Source organism: Hemitrygon akajei, chromosome 9, assembly GCF_048418815.1.
Source record: "Hemitrygon akajei chromosome 9, sHemAka1.3, whole genome shotgun sequence".
NCBI lineage: Eukaryota > Metazoa > Chordata > Chondrichthyes > Myliobatiformes > Dasyatidae > Hemitrygon > Hemitrygon akajei.
The window spans coordinates 100,854,738-100,872,614 of record NC_133132.1 but is presented as its reverse complement, the minus strand read 5'-3'; the positions used below and the strand labels follow the sequence as shown (position 1 = coordinate 100,872,614).

At 44.1% G+C, this 17,877-nt stretch overlaps 1 protein-coding gene across 1 annotated transcript in view; it reads left to right on the top strand.

Annotated features, from left to right (window-relative positions):
- nid1a (nidogen 1a) overlaps positions 1 to 17,877 on the top strand; it is a 151,159-nt gene that overhangs the window by 111,611 nt on the left and 21,671 nt on the right. Inside the window, exons 15-16 of the mRNA XM_073056657.1 lie at positions 8,872 to 8,998; positions 15,686 to 15,857. Coding sequence (XP_072912758.1) covers positions 8,872 to 8,998; positions 15,686 to 15,857 — 299 coding nt within the window. The remainder of the gene's footprint in view (positions 1 to 8,871; positions 8,999 to 15,685; positions 15,858 to 17,877) is intronic.

Genomic DNA, 17,877 nt, shown 5'->3' with positions numbered 1-17,877 from the left:
GAAGGTTTGAAAAACGACAGTGTGCTTGACTGCTTAGCCTCGCACATTTTTCTATCGTACAGTTCTTTGTAAGCACGCAAACCATCCTGCAAATATGCCCTAAATCTACATACCCTTTCAAAATTAAAGTAATACTTTTCTGCAATCATTGCAGCGTTGTCAATCGCAGCGAAAATCTCACGCAGTTGCTTCACGTTCAGTTCCTTCACTTTTGGGCCGTTTGCTACTGCGTTTGGCTTCAATTGTTATCCTTTCCTCTTCATCTCTCAGTTATTGGTCATGGGATGCCAAAACCTCTTCAACAACATCTTCGTCAACTTCCACAAACCCTTAGCCAAACTCACTATATCCTTACTTCGCGCACCACCATCGAAACACTTAATTATGTCTAGTTTTACGCTAAGTGTAACACCCTTACACGCTCTTTTAGGCTTTTCCGATACCTTAGAACTCATCCTGCTAATGGATGCACAAAATAAATTGACATAAATCACAGATGCTCACAGGCACGTGTTTAAGCAATGCCGGCTAGAATGCAGTTCCGGGGGAGGAGCTTGGCTGCTCGGTGCACGCGCTGCCTTTTTTCATAACAGTAAAACACCTTCTGTTAGCGAAAACAGGTAACTAATGTAGGTCTTTCGTAACAGTGAGGTGTCGTAAAGCGAACGTTTGAAAAGCGGGGGACACTTGTACATGAAAAATACTCTGGAAAATCAGAGTAATTTATCAAGATCTGAAACTTAGAAGTTTCATATTTATACTAGTTCGTAGCTGACTGACTATTTCCTCTATTGATTCCTGAGGAGGATGGCAAACAAATTAAATTGATCAGCTGAAAATTGGTTTTATTAGACCATAAGACGATAAGTCTGCTCTCCCATTTGATCTTAGCTGTTTTCTTTTCCTTCTCAACCCCATTCTTCTGCCTTGTCCCCATAAACCATTGATGTTCTTACTAATCACGAATCTATTAATCTCTGTTTGAAATATACCCAAAGACTTGGCCTCCACGACTTTAGATAGCAATGAATTCCACAGATTCACTATCCAGTGAAAGAAATTCCTTCTCATCTCTGTTCTAAAAGGACGTCCTTCTATTCTGAGGCTATGCCCTCTGGTCCTATACTCCCCTGCTCTATTACCCTAGACTTACCTAATACCCTTCCTGCTCACACTCTTCCCCTCCCCATTTTACTCTTTCAAGTAGAGGAGGCTTAATCTCTACACGTACTATGCAGAGTTTCTCCAGATGCTGAAACTCCAGAGTAACACACATACAAAATGCTGGAGGAACTCAGCAGATCAGTCAGCATCTATGGAGTTGATGTTTTGGGCTGAGACCCTTCACTGGGACTGGAAAGGAAGGGGGGAGGAGCCAGAAAGAATCTCTGCTTTATAACTGCACCTCCTTCCAGTGCCTCCGAGGAAAACAGTGGAAGCTGCTGTCACAAGTAGCCAATACCAACACCAACCTTTAACTCAGGTGAAAAGTTACAAGGTGCATAACCCTTGCGGGCTTCCCCAGCACATCCTTACTTTCTGTTTGTCGTTAACACAAATGAAGCATTTCACTTTATGCTCTACAAATAAAAATGGGATCTGGCCTACCAATATCCAGTAATGTGTGGGCCCTTAAACAAGTACCCACTGAAGCTCCACTGACTGGAGGTTTGCACTCCTGACCAGAGTACAATGTTGGAGACCTGAAGCTGGCCTCAGTTCACCAATGAGTCAATCTCGAATATTGTCAGGTAATAAATTCCATCTTTGCACAGAGCAAGAGCTTGTAAAAGTCGGCTGCTTTTATTGGGATTGATGCTGACAGCAGATAGACTGTCACTAACTGTCTGAACTAGGTGTAACTTCATCATGCCCAGATAGTCTTACAGGAGGTTATCTGTCTCCAAACATAGATTGTAGAGCCTTCTGGTGGCTTTGCAGGAAGGGAAATGCAGCTTGCAGGAGGAACTTGCTGGCTGCAAAACCCTCACTGATGGGGCAAGTTAAGGTCAGCAGCTGTTGAGAATGTCGTCTTTAATATCCTTTCCAACCCCTCGGCCCCCCACTCCCACCCCTGATTTCCCACCATTCAGCTATAACGATCACGGGAAATCAACTCTCAGTCTGCACATTGTTCAATGCAAAGACAAATCAAGAGAAACCACCAGGAACTGTGGTTCTTTTTGCACTTGGTTTCTGTTAGCTGGAAGAACAAGGCAGTATGATGTCTGAGTGATGCAACAGAGAGACCTTAGATTTTGTTACACAAACATTAAAAGATAAGACGAATAGATAGAGTAGAAAGCCAGAGGCTTTTTTTTAGGATGGAAATGACTACTAGAGTCATAGAACATTACAGCACAGAGACAGGCCCTTTGGCCCACCTAGTCCGTGCCTAACTTTTAATCTGCCTGGTCCTATTGACCTACACTGGACTATAGCCCTCCATATACTTCCCATCCATGTACTTACCCAAATTTCTCTTAACTGTTGAAGTAGAACCTACACCCACCATTTTGCTTCAAACTCTCACCACATTCTGAGTAAATAAGGGGGCATAATATTAAGCTGATTGGAGGAGAGTATAGAGAGGGAATGCCAGAATGCCAGAATGCCAGAGAATGCCAGAGAATTACACAGAGAATGGTCCGTGTGTGGAATGCCCTATGTGGGGACGGTAGAAGATACATTAGGGACATTTAAAAAAACTCTTAGATAGGCACATGGATGTCAGACAAATGCAGGGCCATGTAGAAGGGAAAGGTTAAGTTAATCTTAGAGTAGGTTAAAAAGTTGGCACACAGCGTGGACCAAAGTGCCGGTAATATTCTATGTTCCATGTAAGATTTGCAAACTGATTCCTTTCTAAATTAAAGCGTAAGTTATAGATGAGAGGATATTTTGATCAAGGTTTAGACCATAAAACCATAAGACATAGGAGCAGAAATAGGCCATTCAGTCCATCTGTTCCACCATTTGATCATGGCTGTCTTATTTTCCCTCTCAACCCATTCTCCTGCCTTATCCCCATAACCTTTCACACCTTTACTAATTATGTCCCCTTAAAACGCTACTTTAAATATACCCGATGTCTTGGCCTCCACAGCCATCTGAAGCAATGAATTCCACAGATTCACCACCCTCCTCATTTCTTTTCTAAAGGGACAACCTTGTATTCTGAGGCTGCACCCTCTAGTCCTAGACTTCTCCACCATAGGAAGCATTCTCTACACGTCGACTCTATATTGGCCTTTCAATATTTGGTAGATTTCAATGAAATCTCCCCCATTAAGATGGCATCAGTGAACCATGGTGACGTTCTTCGGGCTACATACAGTACTTCTAAATATACCTCTTTTAAATTCCTCTCAGTCTGGAGCATGTAATTTCCCTTTATGTATTTTAAATGGATTAATGAACTACAGATTTCACGATCTTCTGAAGGACTCGATGGACAGCATCTTTAAGGAGACGAAGGTTCATCACCATGGCCAGAAATGAGGCGGGGGGGATGGGAGAGTCTCAAGCCAAGCTATTACACTCTGGAATGAGACCCCTTTACACAGCATCTCGTTAGCAAAATGTGTAGTTGCTGGAGGACCCGAGGGCAAGATGGCTGTATCAGAGGGAAATCAGATATTGTTGTGTTCTACGTTTGACCAAGACATGGCTTACTTCCAGCACACCAGATATGGTGATCAGACCCAAACACTTCTCAGTTCACAGAATGAACCAAAGTGCTGATTCGGAAAAGGCAAAAGGTGGAGGTGTGCGTTTCATGATAAACTCTTGGAGGTGCTTCTTCGTGGCTGAAGGGCAAAGCTCCAGAGATTAGCACAACAAAGAGGAGCAGCCACAGGATTGCTTTGTGCCGGTGGACTGGGCCATCCTCAAGGACTCATTTGTAGATCTGAATGAATTCACCATGGTTGATAAGGACTTGATAAAAACAGTTGTAGATGAATGTATGCCCACAAAAGCATTCAGAGACTTCACCAACCAGAATCCCTGGATGAATCATGAGATCCAAAAACTACTGAGGACCAGGTCAGTGGCATTCAAGCCTGGTGACCAAAAAAGTTACAAGCTGTCCAGGTATGATCTCCAGAAAGCCATTTCATGGACAAAATGGCAATTCCAGATGAAACTTGAATCAGTGAAAGATGCTCAACAGCTGTAGCTGGGCTTGAATGCATCACCTCTTATTAAGTAGTATCAGGCAACATAGGTGACAACAAGGCTTCGCTTCCAGATGAGCTCAGTGCCTTCTATGCTCACTTTGACCATCAAACACAGAGGAACCGTCACAAACTCCTGCGGCCCCTGATGAGCCTGTGATTTCCATCTTGGGCTGAAGTGGAAGCTGCCTTCAGGAGGTGAACTCATGAAAAGCATACGACCAAGATAGAGTACCTGGCCAAGTACTCACCTGTGCTAATTAACTGGCTCGAGTGTTCACCAAGATCTTTAGCGGTGTGTGGTACTTACCTGCATCAAGCATGCTTCAACTATACCGGTGCCTGAAGAGGAAGTGGTAACCTGCCTTAATGACTGTCGTCCAGCAGCACTTACATCCACACTGATGAAGTGTTTTGAGAGGTTGGGGATGAAACGTATAAACTTCTGCCTGAGTGGTGACTTGGATCTACTTTAGTTTGCCTGCTGGTGGAACTGATGCACAGCAGATGCCATTTCTTTGGCTCTTCACTCAACTCTGGAGCATCTGGAGAGCAAAGATACATACATCAGGATGATTTTTAACAACTACAGCTTAGTATTAAATACCATCATCCTCTCAAAACTAACCAATGAGTTTCAAGAGCTTGACCTCAATACCTCCTTATGCAATTGGATCCTCAATTTCCTCAGTTCGGATTGGCAACAACATCTCCCCCACAATCTGCATAGCACAGGTGCACCACGAGCTGTGTGCTCTACTCGCTTTACACTAATGACTGTGAGGCTAAGCACATTCATATTCAAGTTTGCCGATGGCACCACTGTCGTAGGCCAAATCAAAGGTGGTACCGAATCAGCACCTAGGAGAGAGATTGAAAATCTGGCTGAGTGGAGCCACACCGACAGCCTCTTATTCAATGTCAGCAAGGCCAAGGAGCTGATTATTGATCAGGAGGAGCAAATCAGAGGTCCTCACTGGAAGATCAGAGGTGGAGAAGGGCAGCAACTTTAAATTCCTTAGTATTATCATTTTGGAAGTTCTGTCCTGGGTCCAATATGCATGTGTCATTATGAAGAAATCTTGGCATTGCCTCCACTTCCTTAGGAGTTTGTGCAGATTTGGCACGGGGGCCCCCCCAGGGCTGTGTGCTCAGTCCACTGCTGTTCACTCCGCTGACCCATGACTGTACTGCAACACATAGCTCGAACCACATCATCAAGTTCACTGATGACACAACCGTGGTGTGTCTCATCAGCAAGAACGATGAGTCAGCTTACAGAGAGGAGATGCAGTGGCTAACGGACGGCAGAGCCAACAAACTGTCTCTGAATGTGAACAAAACAAAAAAGATGGTTGTTGACTTCAGGAGGGCATGGAGCGACCACTCTCCACTGAACATCGATGGCTCCTCAGTAGAGATCATAAACAGCACCAAATTTCTTGGTGTTCACCTGGCAGAGAATCTCTCCTGGACCCTCAACACCAGCTCTATAGCAAAGAAAGCCCAGCAGTGTCTCTACTTTCTGTGAAGGCTGAGGAAAGTCCATCTTCCACCCCCATCCTCATCACATTCTACTGGGGTTATATTGAGGGCATCCTGAGCAGCTGCATCACTGCCTGGTTCAGAAATTGCACTATCTTGGATCGCAAGACCCTGCAGTGGATAGTGAGGTCAGCTGAAATCATCAAGGTCTCTTTTCCCGCCATTACAGACATTTACACTACACGTTGCATCCGCAAAGCAAACAGCATTATGAAGGACCCCACGCACCCCTCATACAAACTCTTCTCCCTCCTGCCGTCTGGGAAAAGGCACCAAAGCATTCAGTCTCTCACGACCAGACTATGTAACAGTTTCTTCCCCCAAGCTATCAGACTCCTCAATACCCAGAGCCTGGACTGACCTTACTGCCCTCTACTGTGCCTGTTGTCCTGTTTATTATTTATTGTAATGCCTGCACTGTTTTGTGCACTTTATGCAGTCCTGGGTAGGTCTGTAGTCTAGTGTAGTTTTTTTTTCTCTCTCTGTTGTTTTTTACAGACAGACAGACGGACATACTTTATTGATCCCGAGGGAAATTGGGTTTCGTTACAGCCGCACCAACCAAGAATAGTGAAGAAATATAGCAATATAAAACCATAAATAATTAAATAAAAATAAGTTAATCATGCCAAGTGGAAATAAGTCCAGGACCAGCCTATTGGCTCAGGGTGTCTGACACTCCGAGGGAGGAGTTGTAAAGTTTGATGACCACAGGTAGGAATGACTTCCTATGATGCTCAGTGCTACATCTTGGTGGAATAAGTCTCTGGCTGAACGTACTCCTGTGCCTAACCAGTACATTATGGAGTGGATGGGAGTCATTGTCCAAGATGGCATGCAACTTGGACAGCATCCTCTTTTCAGACACCACCGTCAGGAAGTCCAGTTCCACCCCCACAACATCACTGGCCTTACGAATGAGTTTGTTGATTCTGTTGGTGTCTGCTACCCTCAGCCTGCTGCCCCAGCACACAATAGCAAACATGATAGCACTGGCCACCACAGCCTCGTAGAACATCCTCAGCATCGTCCGGCAGATGTTAAAGGACCTCAGTCTCCTCAGGAAATAGAGACAGCTCTGACCCTTCTTGTAGACAGCCTCAGTATTCTTTGACCAGTCCAGTTTATTGTCCATTTGTATCCCCAGGTATTTGTAATCCTCCACCATGTCCACACTGACCCCTTGGATGGAAACGGGGGTCATCGGTGCCTTAGCCCTCCTCAGGTCCACCACCAGCTCCTTAGTCTTTTTCACATTAAGCTGCAGATGATTCTGCTCGCACCATGTGACAAAGTTTCCCACCGTAGCCCTGTACTCAGCCTCATCTCCCCTGCTGATGCATCCAACTATGGCAGAGTCATCAGAAAACTTCTGAAGATGGCAAGACTCTGTGTGGTAGTTGAAGTCCGAGGTGTAGATGGTGAAGAGAAAGGGAGACATGACAGTCCCCTGTGGAGCCCCAGTGCTGCTGGCCACTCTGTCTGACACAGAATTCAGTCTAGTAGTTCAGTCTAGTTTTGTATTGTGTCATGTAACACCATGGTCCTGAAAAACGTCTCATTTTTACTATGTACTGTACATAGCAGTTATGGTCGAAGTGACAATAAAAGTGACGTGACTTAACTGAAAATTTTGACAAACTTCTATAGATAAATGGTGGAGAGTGTACTGACTGTCTGCATCACTGTTTGGTACAGAAACACCAAAGCCCTTGAACGGAAAAGTAATTAGTGGCTTTGGCCCAGTACATCATAGGTAAAGCCCTCCCCACCAAGGACTAAATCCACACGAGAAACTGTCACAGAAAAGCAGCATCCATCATCAAGGACCCCCACCACCCAAGTTGTGCTGTCTTCTCACTGCTGCCATCAGGAAGGAGATACAGGAGCCTCAGGTCCCGTGCCACCAGGTTCAGGAACAATTATTACCCCTCAGCTATCAGCTCTTGAACCGGAGGGGATAATTTCCCTCAGCTTCACTCGCCCTTCACTGCACTGTTCCCACAACCTATGGACTCATTTTCAAAGACTCTTCAAATCATGTTTTTGATACTTAATGCTTATTTATTTGTTATTATAATTTCCTTCCTTTTGTATGGCACAGTTTGTTATCTTTTGCACGCTGATTGAACGCCTGATTTGGTGTGATCTTTCATTGATTCTATTATGGATTTATTGAGCATGTCCGCAAAAAACTGAATATCAGGGTAGTATATGGTGCCATATATGAACTTTGAACTTTTATTCTTTTAAATTCCAGCAAGTACAGGCCCAGAGTGTTCAAACACTCCCCATATGTTAAGCCTTAGTCCTCACTGTTTGACCTCAACTGGAGCACTGTTCAGTTCTCACCCACATGCTGGTCATTGAATGTAAAGAATATTTACAAGGGTTCAACAGTTGCCATAAACTGAAAATCTCACGCTTACATCTGCCGCTGTTACCACATAGTAGATAGAGAAATATTTATTCATATTTACAAGCCCTCACGTCAGTTGTCTAGACATAATATCAACGTGGTTTAGGAGACATAGCAGAATGGAAACAATTGTGACATCTACCCACACTATTACATAAAAGAAATAACTTAATTCCATTAAAACAGTGTTAACCCTATTGTTATTTACCAAATGACTCATAAAAATGTGGACCTGTACTTGGCGCAATGGAATCAGTCAGTCCCCAGGTCGTGGCAGTGTTCTGTTCCTAACAAATGTCTATAAACTAGTTTCTCTATTAGTCAAAAATGTCCATTTTATGCAGTAATCCATATCGTTTACATGTACTGTAATTCATTCATTAAATAATTGCTCTACATTATGCTAACTATTGGAATATATGCTAAATTCAGCTATTAATTAATATTATGCAATATTTTATTTTTGTTATTGTTAGTTCTAAGAATATACGGGGCTACTTCCATTGTATGATTTTCTGTAAGTTAGGTCATCCTAAGGAAGACACTGTATAAAGCCCGTATTTCTTTAAAGCCAATATTTAGGAAGTTGTACTATAGTTTCTCTCATTCTTTCTATCCTGACTTATTATGTCAACAATATGGCACAAATATTGTGCCAACATTTCAGAATATTTTACTGCTCTGAAAAGATGGTATAAGCTTAACTCAACACTTTTTCTTCTTCATCAGGATAAAGTGGTCATTGGTGTTGCATACGACTGCTTAGACAAGATGGTGTACTGGACAGACATCGCTGGGCGTGCCATCAGCCGGGCAAGTCTTCAAGGAGGAGAGCCCACGACCATCATCGCAACAGGTTTGAATAAAACTAGGAATGAACGCGTAATAATTCCTTAACTATGGGTCAACTCTCAACAGAAATATTTCACGTGCAGTCAGAATCAGGTTTAATATCACTGGCATATGCTGTGAAATCTGTTAACTTTGTGGCAGCAGTACACAAAGTACAGCAGTATCTGTATGAGTTTTACTAATACAGATGATCTGGCTGTTATCCCACAAATGCATGTGGGAGATTGTCCTGAGTGTATCTAGGTTACACTGAGTACTTGGTTCTTAAAAATGCCTTGAAATGTCACAAGGGCATGAGAATGATCCCAGGAATTAATGGGTTAATGTATGAGAAGCATTTGATGGTTCTCAGCCTGTGATCACTGAAGTTTAGAAGAAAGAGGGGAGAGATCTCATTGAAACCTGCTGAATAATGAAAGGCCTAGATAGAGTGGATCTGGATAGGCTGTGGGGAAATGCAGGACCAGAGGGCACAGCTTCAGAATAGAAGGATCTCTCTTTAGAACAGAGATGAGGAGAAATTTCTTTAGCCAGGAGGTAGTCAATTTGGGGAAGTCATTGCCATGGACGGCTGGGTGTATTTAAAGTGGAGATTGCTAGGTTCTTGATTAGTAAGAGTGTCAAAGGATACAGGGAAGAAGGCGGGAGAATGGGGTTGAGAAGGATAATAAATAAGCCCTAATGGAATGGCAGAACACACTCAATAGGACAAATGGCCTAATTCTACACCTGCTGTATGAGGGGTGATTGATAAGTTCGTGGCCTAAGGTAGAAGGTGTCAATTTTAGAAAAACTAGCACATTTATTTTTCAACATAGTCCCCTCCTACATTTACACACTTAATCCAGCGGTTGTGGAACATACGGATCTTGGATCTCCAGAAAGTGTCCGCAGATGGGTGATTGATAAGTTTGTGGCCTAAAGTAGGAGATGAATTGTACAGCTCTCGTTACATGCACATGCAGGTCAACTCTTCGAGTGATTATGAAGTTTGAAGTTAATAACTCATCAGTTAATAATGCATCTGGGTGATTGATAAGTTAGTGGCCTAAGGTAGAAGGAGACAAGTTATTAACTTCAAACTTTCTGCATAATCACTCAAAGAGTTGAACTGCATGTGCATGTAATGAGAGCCGTATAACTCATCATCTTCTACCTCAGGCCACGAACTTATCAATCACCCCTCATAAGTCTTATGGACACTACATAAATTTACTTTTCTTTTTACCTCATCTTCAGCCCTATGATCCACCTTTCCTGCAATATTTCATGCATTCAAGTATAGGCAGCTCAGGACACTAGCCACACCATGCTCAAGCTTTTGATTCCAAACTTTGAGGTCTTACCAGCATCCGCCTCCACAGCTGATTGTTCTGACACTTCACTTCCCATCCCCCTGCAACTTTAAATGCCACTGTCCAGAATTAATAAACCTTCCCACTAGAATATTAGTCCCCCTCCAGTTTGGGTGCAAACATTCTCTTCTGTACAAGTCCCACCTTCCCTGGAAGAGAGCCCTATGATCCAAAAATCTTATGTCCTCCCTGCTACACCAACTCCTTAGCCACGTATTAAATTGCATAATCTTCCTGTCTCTGGCCTCACTAGCACGTGACACAGGTTGCAATCCTGAGATTACAACCCTGGAGGTCCTGCCCTTTAACTTAGCACCTAACTCCCTGAACTCACTTTGCAGAACCTCGCCACTCGTCCTACCCCTGTCATTGGTACAGACATGGACCCCAACTTCTGGCTGTTTACCCTCCCACATAAGAATACTGAGGACTTGATCCGAGATGTCCTGGACCCCGGCACCCAGCAGCAACATACCATCCGGGAATCTTGTTCTTGCCCGCAGAACCTCTTGTCTGTTCCCTGAACTAACAAATCTCTTATCACCACAGTGTGCCTCTCCTTCCCCTCCCCTCTCCCTTCCTCTCTGAGTTACAGAGGCAGACTCAGTGCCAGAGCCCAACCACTGCAACTTTCCTCTGTTCGGCCATCTCCCAAAACAGCACCCAGAGTGATGTACCTGTTGTTGAGAGGGATGGCCTCAGGGGTCCTCTGCCTTGGCTCCTTTCCCTCTGCTGACTAACCCAGTCTCCTGTGTCCCGCACCTTGGGTGTAACTACCTCTCTGTGTGTCCTGTCTATCACCCCCCCCCCCCCCCCGACCTCTGATGGAGCTAACTGTCGTGATGAGGCCACACTTTAGTTTGAGGAGCAACACCTAACACCTTATATTCTGTCTGGGTGGCCTAAAACCTGATGGCATGAACATTGATTTCTCAAACTTCTGGTAATTAACCCCACCCCCCCCCCTTCATTCCTCCAATCCTGTTTCCCTCTCTCACCTTATCTCATCACTTCCCTCTGGTGCTCCTCCCCTTCACCTATCACCTACTATCTTGACCTTCTTCCTTCCCTCCTCCCACCTTCTTACTCTGACTTCTCGTCTTTTTTCTCCAGTCTTGGCCCAAACTTCGACTGTTTACTCTTTTCCATAGATGCTGCCTGGCCTGCTGAGTTCCTCCAGCATCTTGCATATGTTACAGCTTTCTGGAGTTTTTCCCGATACTGTGCATCGGAGCCTCCATACCAGACAGTGATTCAACCAGTCGGAATGCTCTCCACAGCTTATCTGTAGAAACACAGATTTAATCTGTAGATCTGTAGAGTCCCTTGCCATTCTTTAGGGACAACTCCCCTGATCTCCTATAAGGGTCTATGTATCCTGTGCCCATGCCTAGATGAGAGGAGGGGTATTGCCTGAGGTTTGCAATCCGGTTGAGGGGTTTCAGCACACTGCTGGGGTTTTAGACAGTACAGCATGCCAGCATCTCTGGACCACACAGGATGAAACATATTTGCCTATCTCTAATTTATTAATATTTCTTTATTTTACTACACACTTACAGGACATTACTGTCATGTCTCGAGGAGGGATGAGTCACTGTCTGAAGCTGTTAGCCTTGACCCTGCTACACAACATATGCTAAACACTTGAGATTCTGCAGATGCTGGAAATCCAGAGAAAGACACACAAAATGCTGGAGGGACTAAGGAGGTCAGGCAGCAGCTATGGAGAGAAATAGATATTTTGGGCTGAGACCCTTCTTCAAAGTCTCAAAACGTTTATTTTCCTTCAGCATTTATTTCCCAAATGCCGGTTGACTCCTCCAGCATTTTGTGTGTGATACAGCAGATGCAACTCATTGACTGTGGTTGTGGCCTGAATCTACACTAGATCCACAAAGAAAATATTCATTGTTCCGTGCAGGTCCAAAACCACTCGGCTATCAGATAGAGTTACTGCCTCTCTCTCATTTCCCCATATGATCAGCATCTGTTGATGCGTTTGTCTTCCACACATGGTAGAGTTTGCTGAATAGAGTGACATTGGTCCTGAGACGTGGGCATGTGATCCAGCCAGACATGACATAATCCTGGGAGATTTTGGTACTTGTGTTGGCTGGTCTTAAGGAAGCATATTTGCATATCTAGCTCCATAATTCCTTACGTTATGTTTATAACGGTTATAACATTGCTAGACATGATATTAACAGTCACTTTTAAAGCCAAAATGAAACATCTTAATCTTTTGTTGTGTGAGAGGATTAAAATGCCAACCAATTTCTAAAGAATGTTAAAATATTTTGAAGATAAAATTTCAAGGACTAAGGATTTATTTTAGAATAGTGTGGGTTTGTTCCAATCTGCCCCCGACTGGTGATTTCTTTTTATTGTAAATATGTTTCATATTAAATGTTCTTGATGCAACAAACTTGGTTTGACTTGGTGCTTTGACCAAGGCTTTGTGTTCTGGTTAAAGTTTATCCCATCATTCCTTACTAGTTAAAGGTAAGTCTAGTTTGAATGACTTGTGTTAGTGCAGTGATTTCAATTATTATCACTGGAGATTCAAGAGAATTAAGGTGCTGAAATACAAATAATCTGCAGGAGGAATTCAGTGGGTCGAGCAGCATTAGGGGAAAAGAAATTAGAACTTTGAACAGTACAGGACAACACAGGCCCTTTGGCCCATGATCATTTAACCCTTTCCTCCCACATAGCCACCTGTTTTTCTCTCATTTCGGTTTGGATCCTGCAACCCACCTATGATTCGTAGGGGCTCCTTTGCTTGTCTTTGGCAAGTGAAGCCTAGCGGTGCCCATCCCTCTCCAGGCCAGACCACAGTTGGTGTCCTCCAACTCATTGGCTCAGCCTAGTCTTGAACACGTGGCCATTGCAGTCCCTCGGGGAACTGGCCCGCCCTGGCTGGTGACTGTCGACGAGGTCCTTCGCCCAGTGGTGCCGTGATAACACCACCCCCTCACGTGCTTAACCTGCCAGCTGAAGCGGAGTACCAGAGTGTGCCCCTCGGAGGCAGGCGTGAGAGATTTAGGGGATGGATGGGGACCAGTGAGGCCCGACCACCCTATGAGATAGAGTGCACTTGCCAGACATCAGTTACCTCTATCCAGAGCCCCCATGTATGTAAATATCCCTAATGTATCTGTATCTACCACTACACCTAGCAGTGTGTTCCACACACCTTTCACTCTCTGTGTAGAAAAATAGCTTATCTCAGATATCCCCCTTATACTTTCAAAGCTATTAATGACTAATTTTCTCAAAAATGCTCACGGCAATCAATAGCCTGTAACTTGCCTTTTGGAATAGGTCAGGGTCAGAGGCAAGAGATGGGCCGGTGTCCAGCTCACTGCTCGGTGTAATTTACTCATCTCTGTGCTGAACAGAGGCTGTGGCCTACAACTAACGGGCTCCTGGATCAGCTGTGACTGGCTTTGTGGCTGTGGGCTTACTTTCACAGACTTCAGTTCTGAATGTAATTTGCTTCTATTGTCTGCACGATATTTTTTCTGCACACTGAGTGTTTGACGGTCTTTTTTTAATGGGTTCTATTGGGTTTTTTTGTGGCTGCCTGTAAGAAGATGAATCGCAAGGTTGTATATAGTGTACATACTTTGATAATAACTGTACTTTGAACTTTGAATGACCTACGAACTGGTATGTCTTTGGACTGTGGGAGGAAACTGGAGGTGGAACCCTGCATCAGGACAGAGAGTGGACGGGAAAGGTGGCCAATATAAAGAAGTGGGGGAAGGCAATAAGAATGTGGAACCTTACTCAACTTAGGCCAAGTGAAACTTTAAAAAAAAAGATTAGCTTTATTTGTCACATGTACATTGAAACATACAGTGAAATACATCAAATCAGATCAGCGAGGATTGTGCTGGGGGCAGCCCGCAAGTATTGCCAAGCATTGGGTGGCAATGTAGCATGCACACAGCTTAATAACCCTAACCTGCATGTCTTTGGAGGAGACCCACGCAGTCATGCGGAGAACGTACAAACTCCTTACTGACAGTCGCAGGAGTTGAACCCCGATGGATGATCACTGGCACTGTAAAGTGATTGCACTAACTGCTCCACTGCTGTGTTATCCATATGGGTTGCATAGCAAAGGAATAGTGTCACCTCCTTCGGAGAGATCGGCTCTTAGTAACTTTTTTTTAAGCACAGGACTTTACAAGTTCAGTGGAATCTGGTTAATTGGGTCGCTGGTTAATCGAGGCAGCTGCTTATTTGCCACAATTCTGAAAGAACAAAAACAGATCGAGAAAATAGCCAGGATTCCCTTGATCTGTTTGGGACAATATGTCACTTAATTGGGACAGGACTTTTGCCAAACAGTTTCTAACTGTTGTCTGTTAGACTCTATACTGTGCTTGAAGTGATCAGTTTTTAAATAACGTCAGTTGCATGTGATTGTGTTATATTATCCATTTGGGCCAGCGGATGCTGATTCAAAATAAAACAGTGAATTTTGCCCATTTTGTTTTATATTTTGATTTTTTAAAAATTTTTTGTATTACAACAATACTTCATGCAGGAAGGCAATGAAAGCAGTCCATTAACTGCAGTAGGTGTCCATGTGGACTTTGTTCACTTGCATTCAATCAAAAGAACACTGCAGTATAGCCTGGATGCATTCCTCCCTCAATAAGTATCACAACACTAATAACCAATTAGTATTGTTACTGTTCCAATTTGTTCTGTATTTCATTAAATACATATTCATTACACATTTAAATGGTAGCTTGTCTTTTTTCTGTACCTTTTTAACTATTTCCATGAAGCCATCTAATTTGGGCAGCCATTTAATTGGGGCAAAAGTACTGATGTGCCCCAATTTTATAGAGCAACACGCACACACATTCCTGATGAAGGGTCTCAGCCCAAAATGTTGATTATTATTGATTATTTTTTCCTCTCCATAGATGCTGTCTGACTTATTGAGGTCCTCCAGCATTTTGTGTGTGTGTGTGAGAGAGAGACAGACAGACTCTGGATTTCCAGCATCTGCAGAATCTCTTATGTTTATGAGATAAACATATAGTTAGACGCAGGATGATATCGGGGTCCGATGAGTGTGATACAGGGCCGGTTTGAGTGGGTCGTGGTTTGTGTCTGGGATTGTTGATCAAAAGAAGTGATCACTCCTTTGGTTCAGGTCAAGTTTGGATTGGTTGTGGTCATGTTACAGTTTAATGTGATGTGTGAACAGATCTGTAATGTACAGTCATTAATTTACTCTTCTTTCTTCATGAGCTGACTGTTTGAGGTCTAATAGATTCATCCACTCAATGCATATTTTTGCATTTAAGGTCTCGAGAGCCCTGAAGGGATAGCCATTGACCACTTAGGCCGCAACATCTTCTGGACGGACTCCGGGCTGGACAGAATTGAAGTGGCTAAAATGGATGGTGACCAGAGGCGGGTGCTCTTCTCTGATGACCTGGTAAACCCACGGGCAATCGTTGCAGATCCTGTCCATGGGTATGTGATAGCAGAGCACTCACAAATTTCCGTTTCTATTAAATACAGTATTTCTGTTAAATGTGTGCACAAATAAGTCATAAGGAGTGCTTTTTCACATCTTAATTTTCCAGCTGACGACGTACTTCCAAATGTTAAAGCTTTAGGGTGGGTGCAGAGGAGATTTAAGCAGAATACTCTTGGACTGGAGGGCATATCTTATGAGGATAAGTTAAGTGAGCTAGGGAGTGAAGCAGAGGTGACTTGATAGAGGTGTATAAGATGATAAGAGGCGTAGGTAGAGCAAGAACTGGAAGAACCTGACACCCTGGACCAGGTTTGATTCTGACCTGTACAAATCTGTGGTGCAAAGGGCTTGGGAGTCCTCATGCAGGATTCCCTGAAGGTTAACTAGCAGGTTGAGTCAGTGGTACGGAAGGCAGGTGCGATGTTAGCATTCATTTCGAGAGGACGAGAATATAAAAGGCAGGATGTTATGTTGAGACTTTATAAGGCACTGGACAGAATTCATTTGAAGTATTGTGAGCAGTTTTGGGCTCCATATCTAAGAAAAGATGTGCTGGCATTGAAGGGGGTGCAGAGGAGGTTCATGAGAGTGATACCAGGAATTAAATGGTTAATGTATGAAGAGTGTTTAATGGCTATTGGCCTTTTCTCACCGGAGTTTAGAAGAATGAGGGAGGATCTCATTGAAACTATCAAATATTGAAAGGCCCAGATAGAGTGAGCATGGAGAGGATGTTTCCAATACTGGGAGAGTTTAGGACCAGAAGGCACAGCCTCAGAATATAAGGACGTCACTTTAGAACAGAGATGTGGAGAAATTTCTCTGGCCAGAGGGTGGCGAATTTGTAGGATTCATTGCCTTAGACAGCTGTGAAGGCTAAGTATATGTAAAGCAGAGGTTGATAAGTTTGTGATTAATTAGGCTATCAAAGGTTATGGGAAGAAGACAGGAGAGTGGGGTTTGGAGGGAAAATAAACCAGCCGTGATGGAATGACTGAGCCAGTTCGATGGACCGAATGGCCTAATTCTGCTCTTATGTCTTATGGTCGTATATCCCACCTGCATTTACCAATGGGAGCCAGGTATGTTCCTGGCCCCACACTGGCTGTCTTTGTGCCTATAGCCTACATTGGATTCTGTCGTATATATCAGAATGGAAACCCACCCCCTTCCTGGTCTGATCCTGTAGTGAGTCCCACTCCACACTGGCTAGGGAACCTACCACCCGAGCCCAGCCCACCCCAACCCACGACTGATGCCCGTCCTGTGCCAGAACAGAAACCCTTGCCTGGTCTGGTCCAGGTACAACTCTGGCTCTGCACTGGTTTGGGGACCTGTCATCCGTACACAGTCTGGCCCAGGTACAGGTCCCACCCCACACCATCGAGGAAGTCCACCATCCTCACCCAGCCTGGCCCTGGTCTGTTTCTGTGTCGAGACCAGTGTTGCCTGGGACGAGTGGTGGATGGACTTAAATTACTGTCAATCATCCTCTCAGAAAATATTTAAAAAAGGTTAAAAGATTAACCTTGAAACATGCAGTGAAATGTGTCACTGGCATCTACAACCAACACGGTCTGAGTACTGGGGGCAGCATTGCATTCGGGCGCCAACATTGCCTGTCCGTAACTTGCTACCCCGAACCTTTCGAATGTAAGAGGAAGCTGGAGCTGCTGGAGGAGACCCATACAGTGACAGGGGGAGTGTACAAACCCCTTACAGGCAGTGGCAGGAATCGAACCCTGAACGCTGGCACCGTAAGGTGGTGCTATTCTGTTGTGCTGCCAATTGACTAGGGTCAGACAGCAAGGCCCCCCTTGCCAGAACTCGCCCACATTCTGATGGTGATTAGAAAGCAGCCATATGAACTAATTTTTATTAGTTATTGTACATCCCACTCACAGATGTTCTGTGGATCAGACATCTGGGGACGCCGGATATCTGCTCTCTTATTCTGTTGACTAATTGCATCGTACTAAACCTAAATAAATAGCATCCAGTTTATATGTGTGG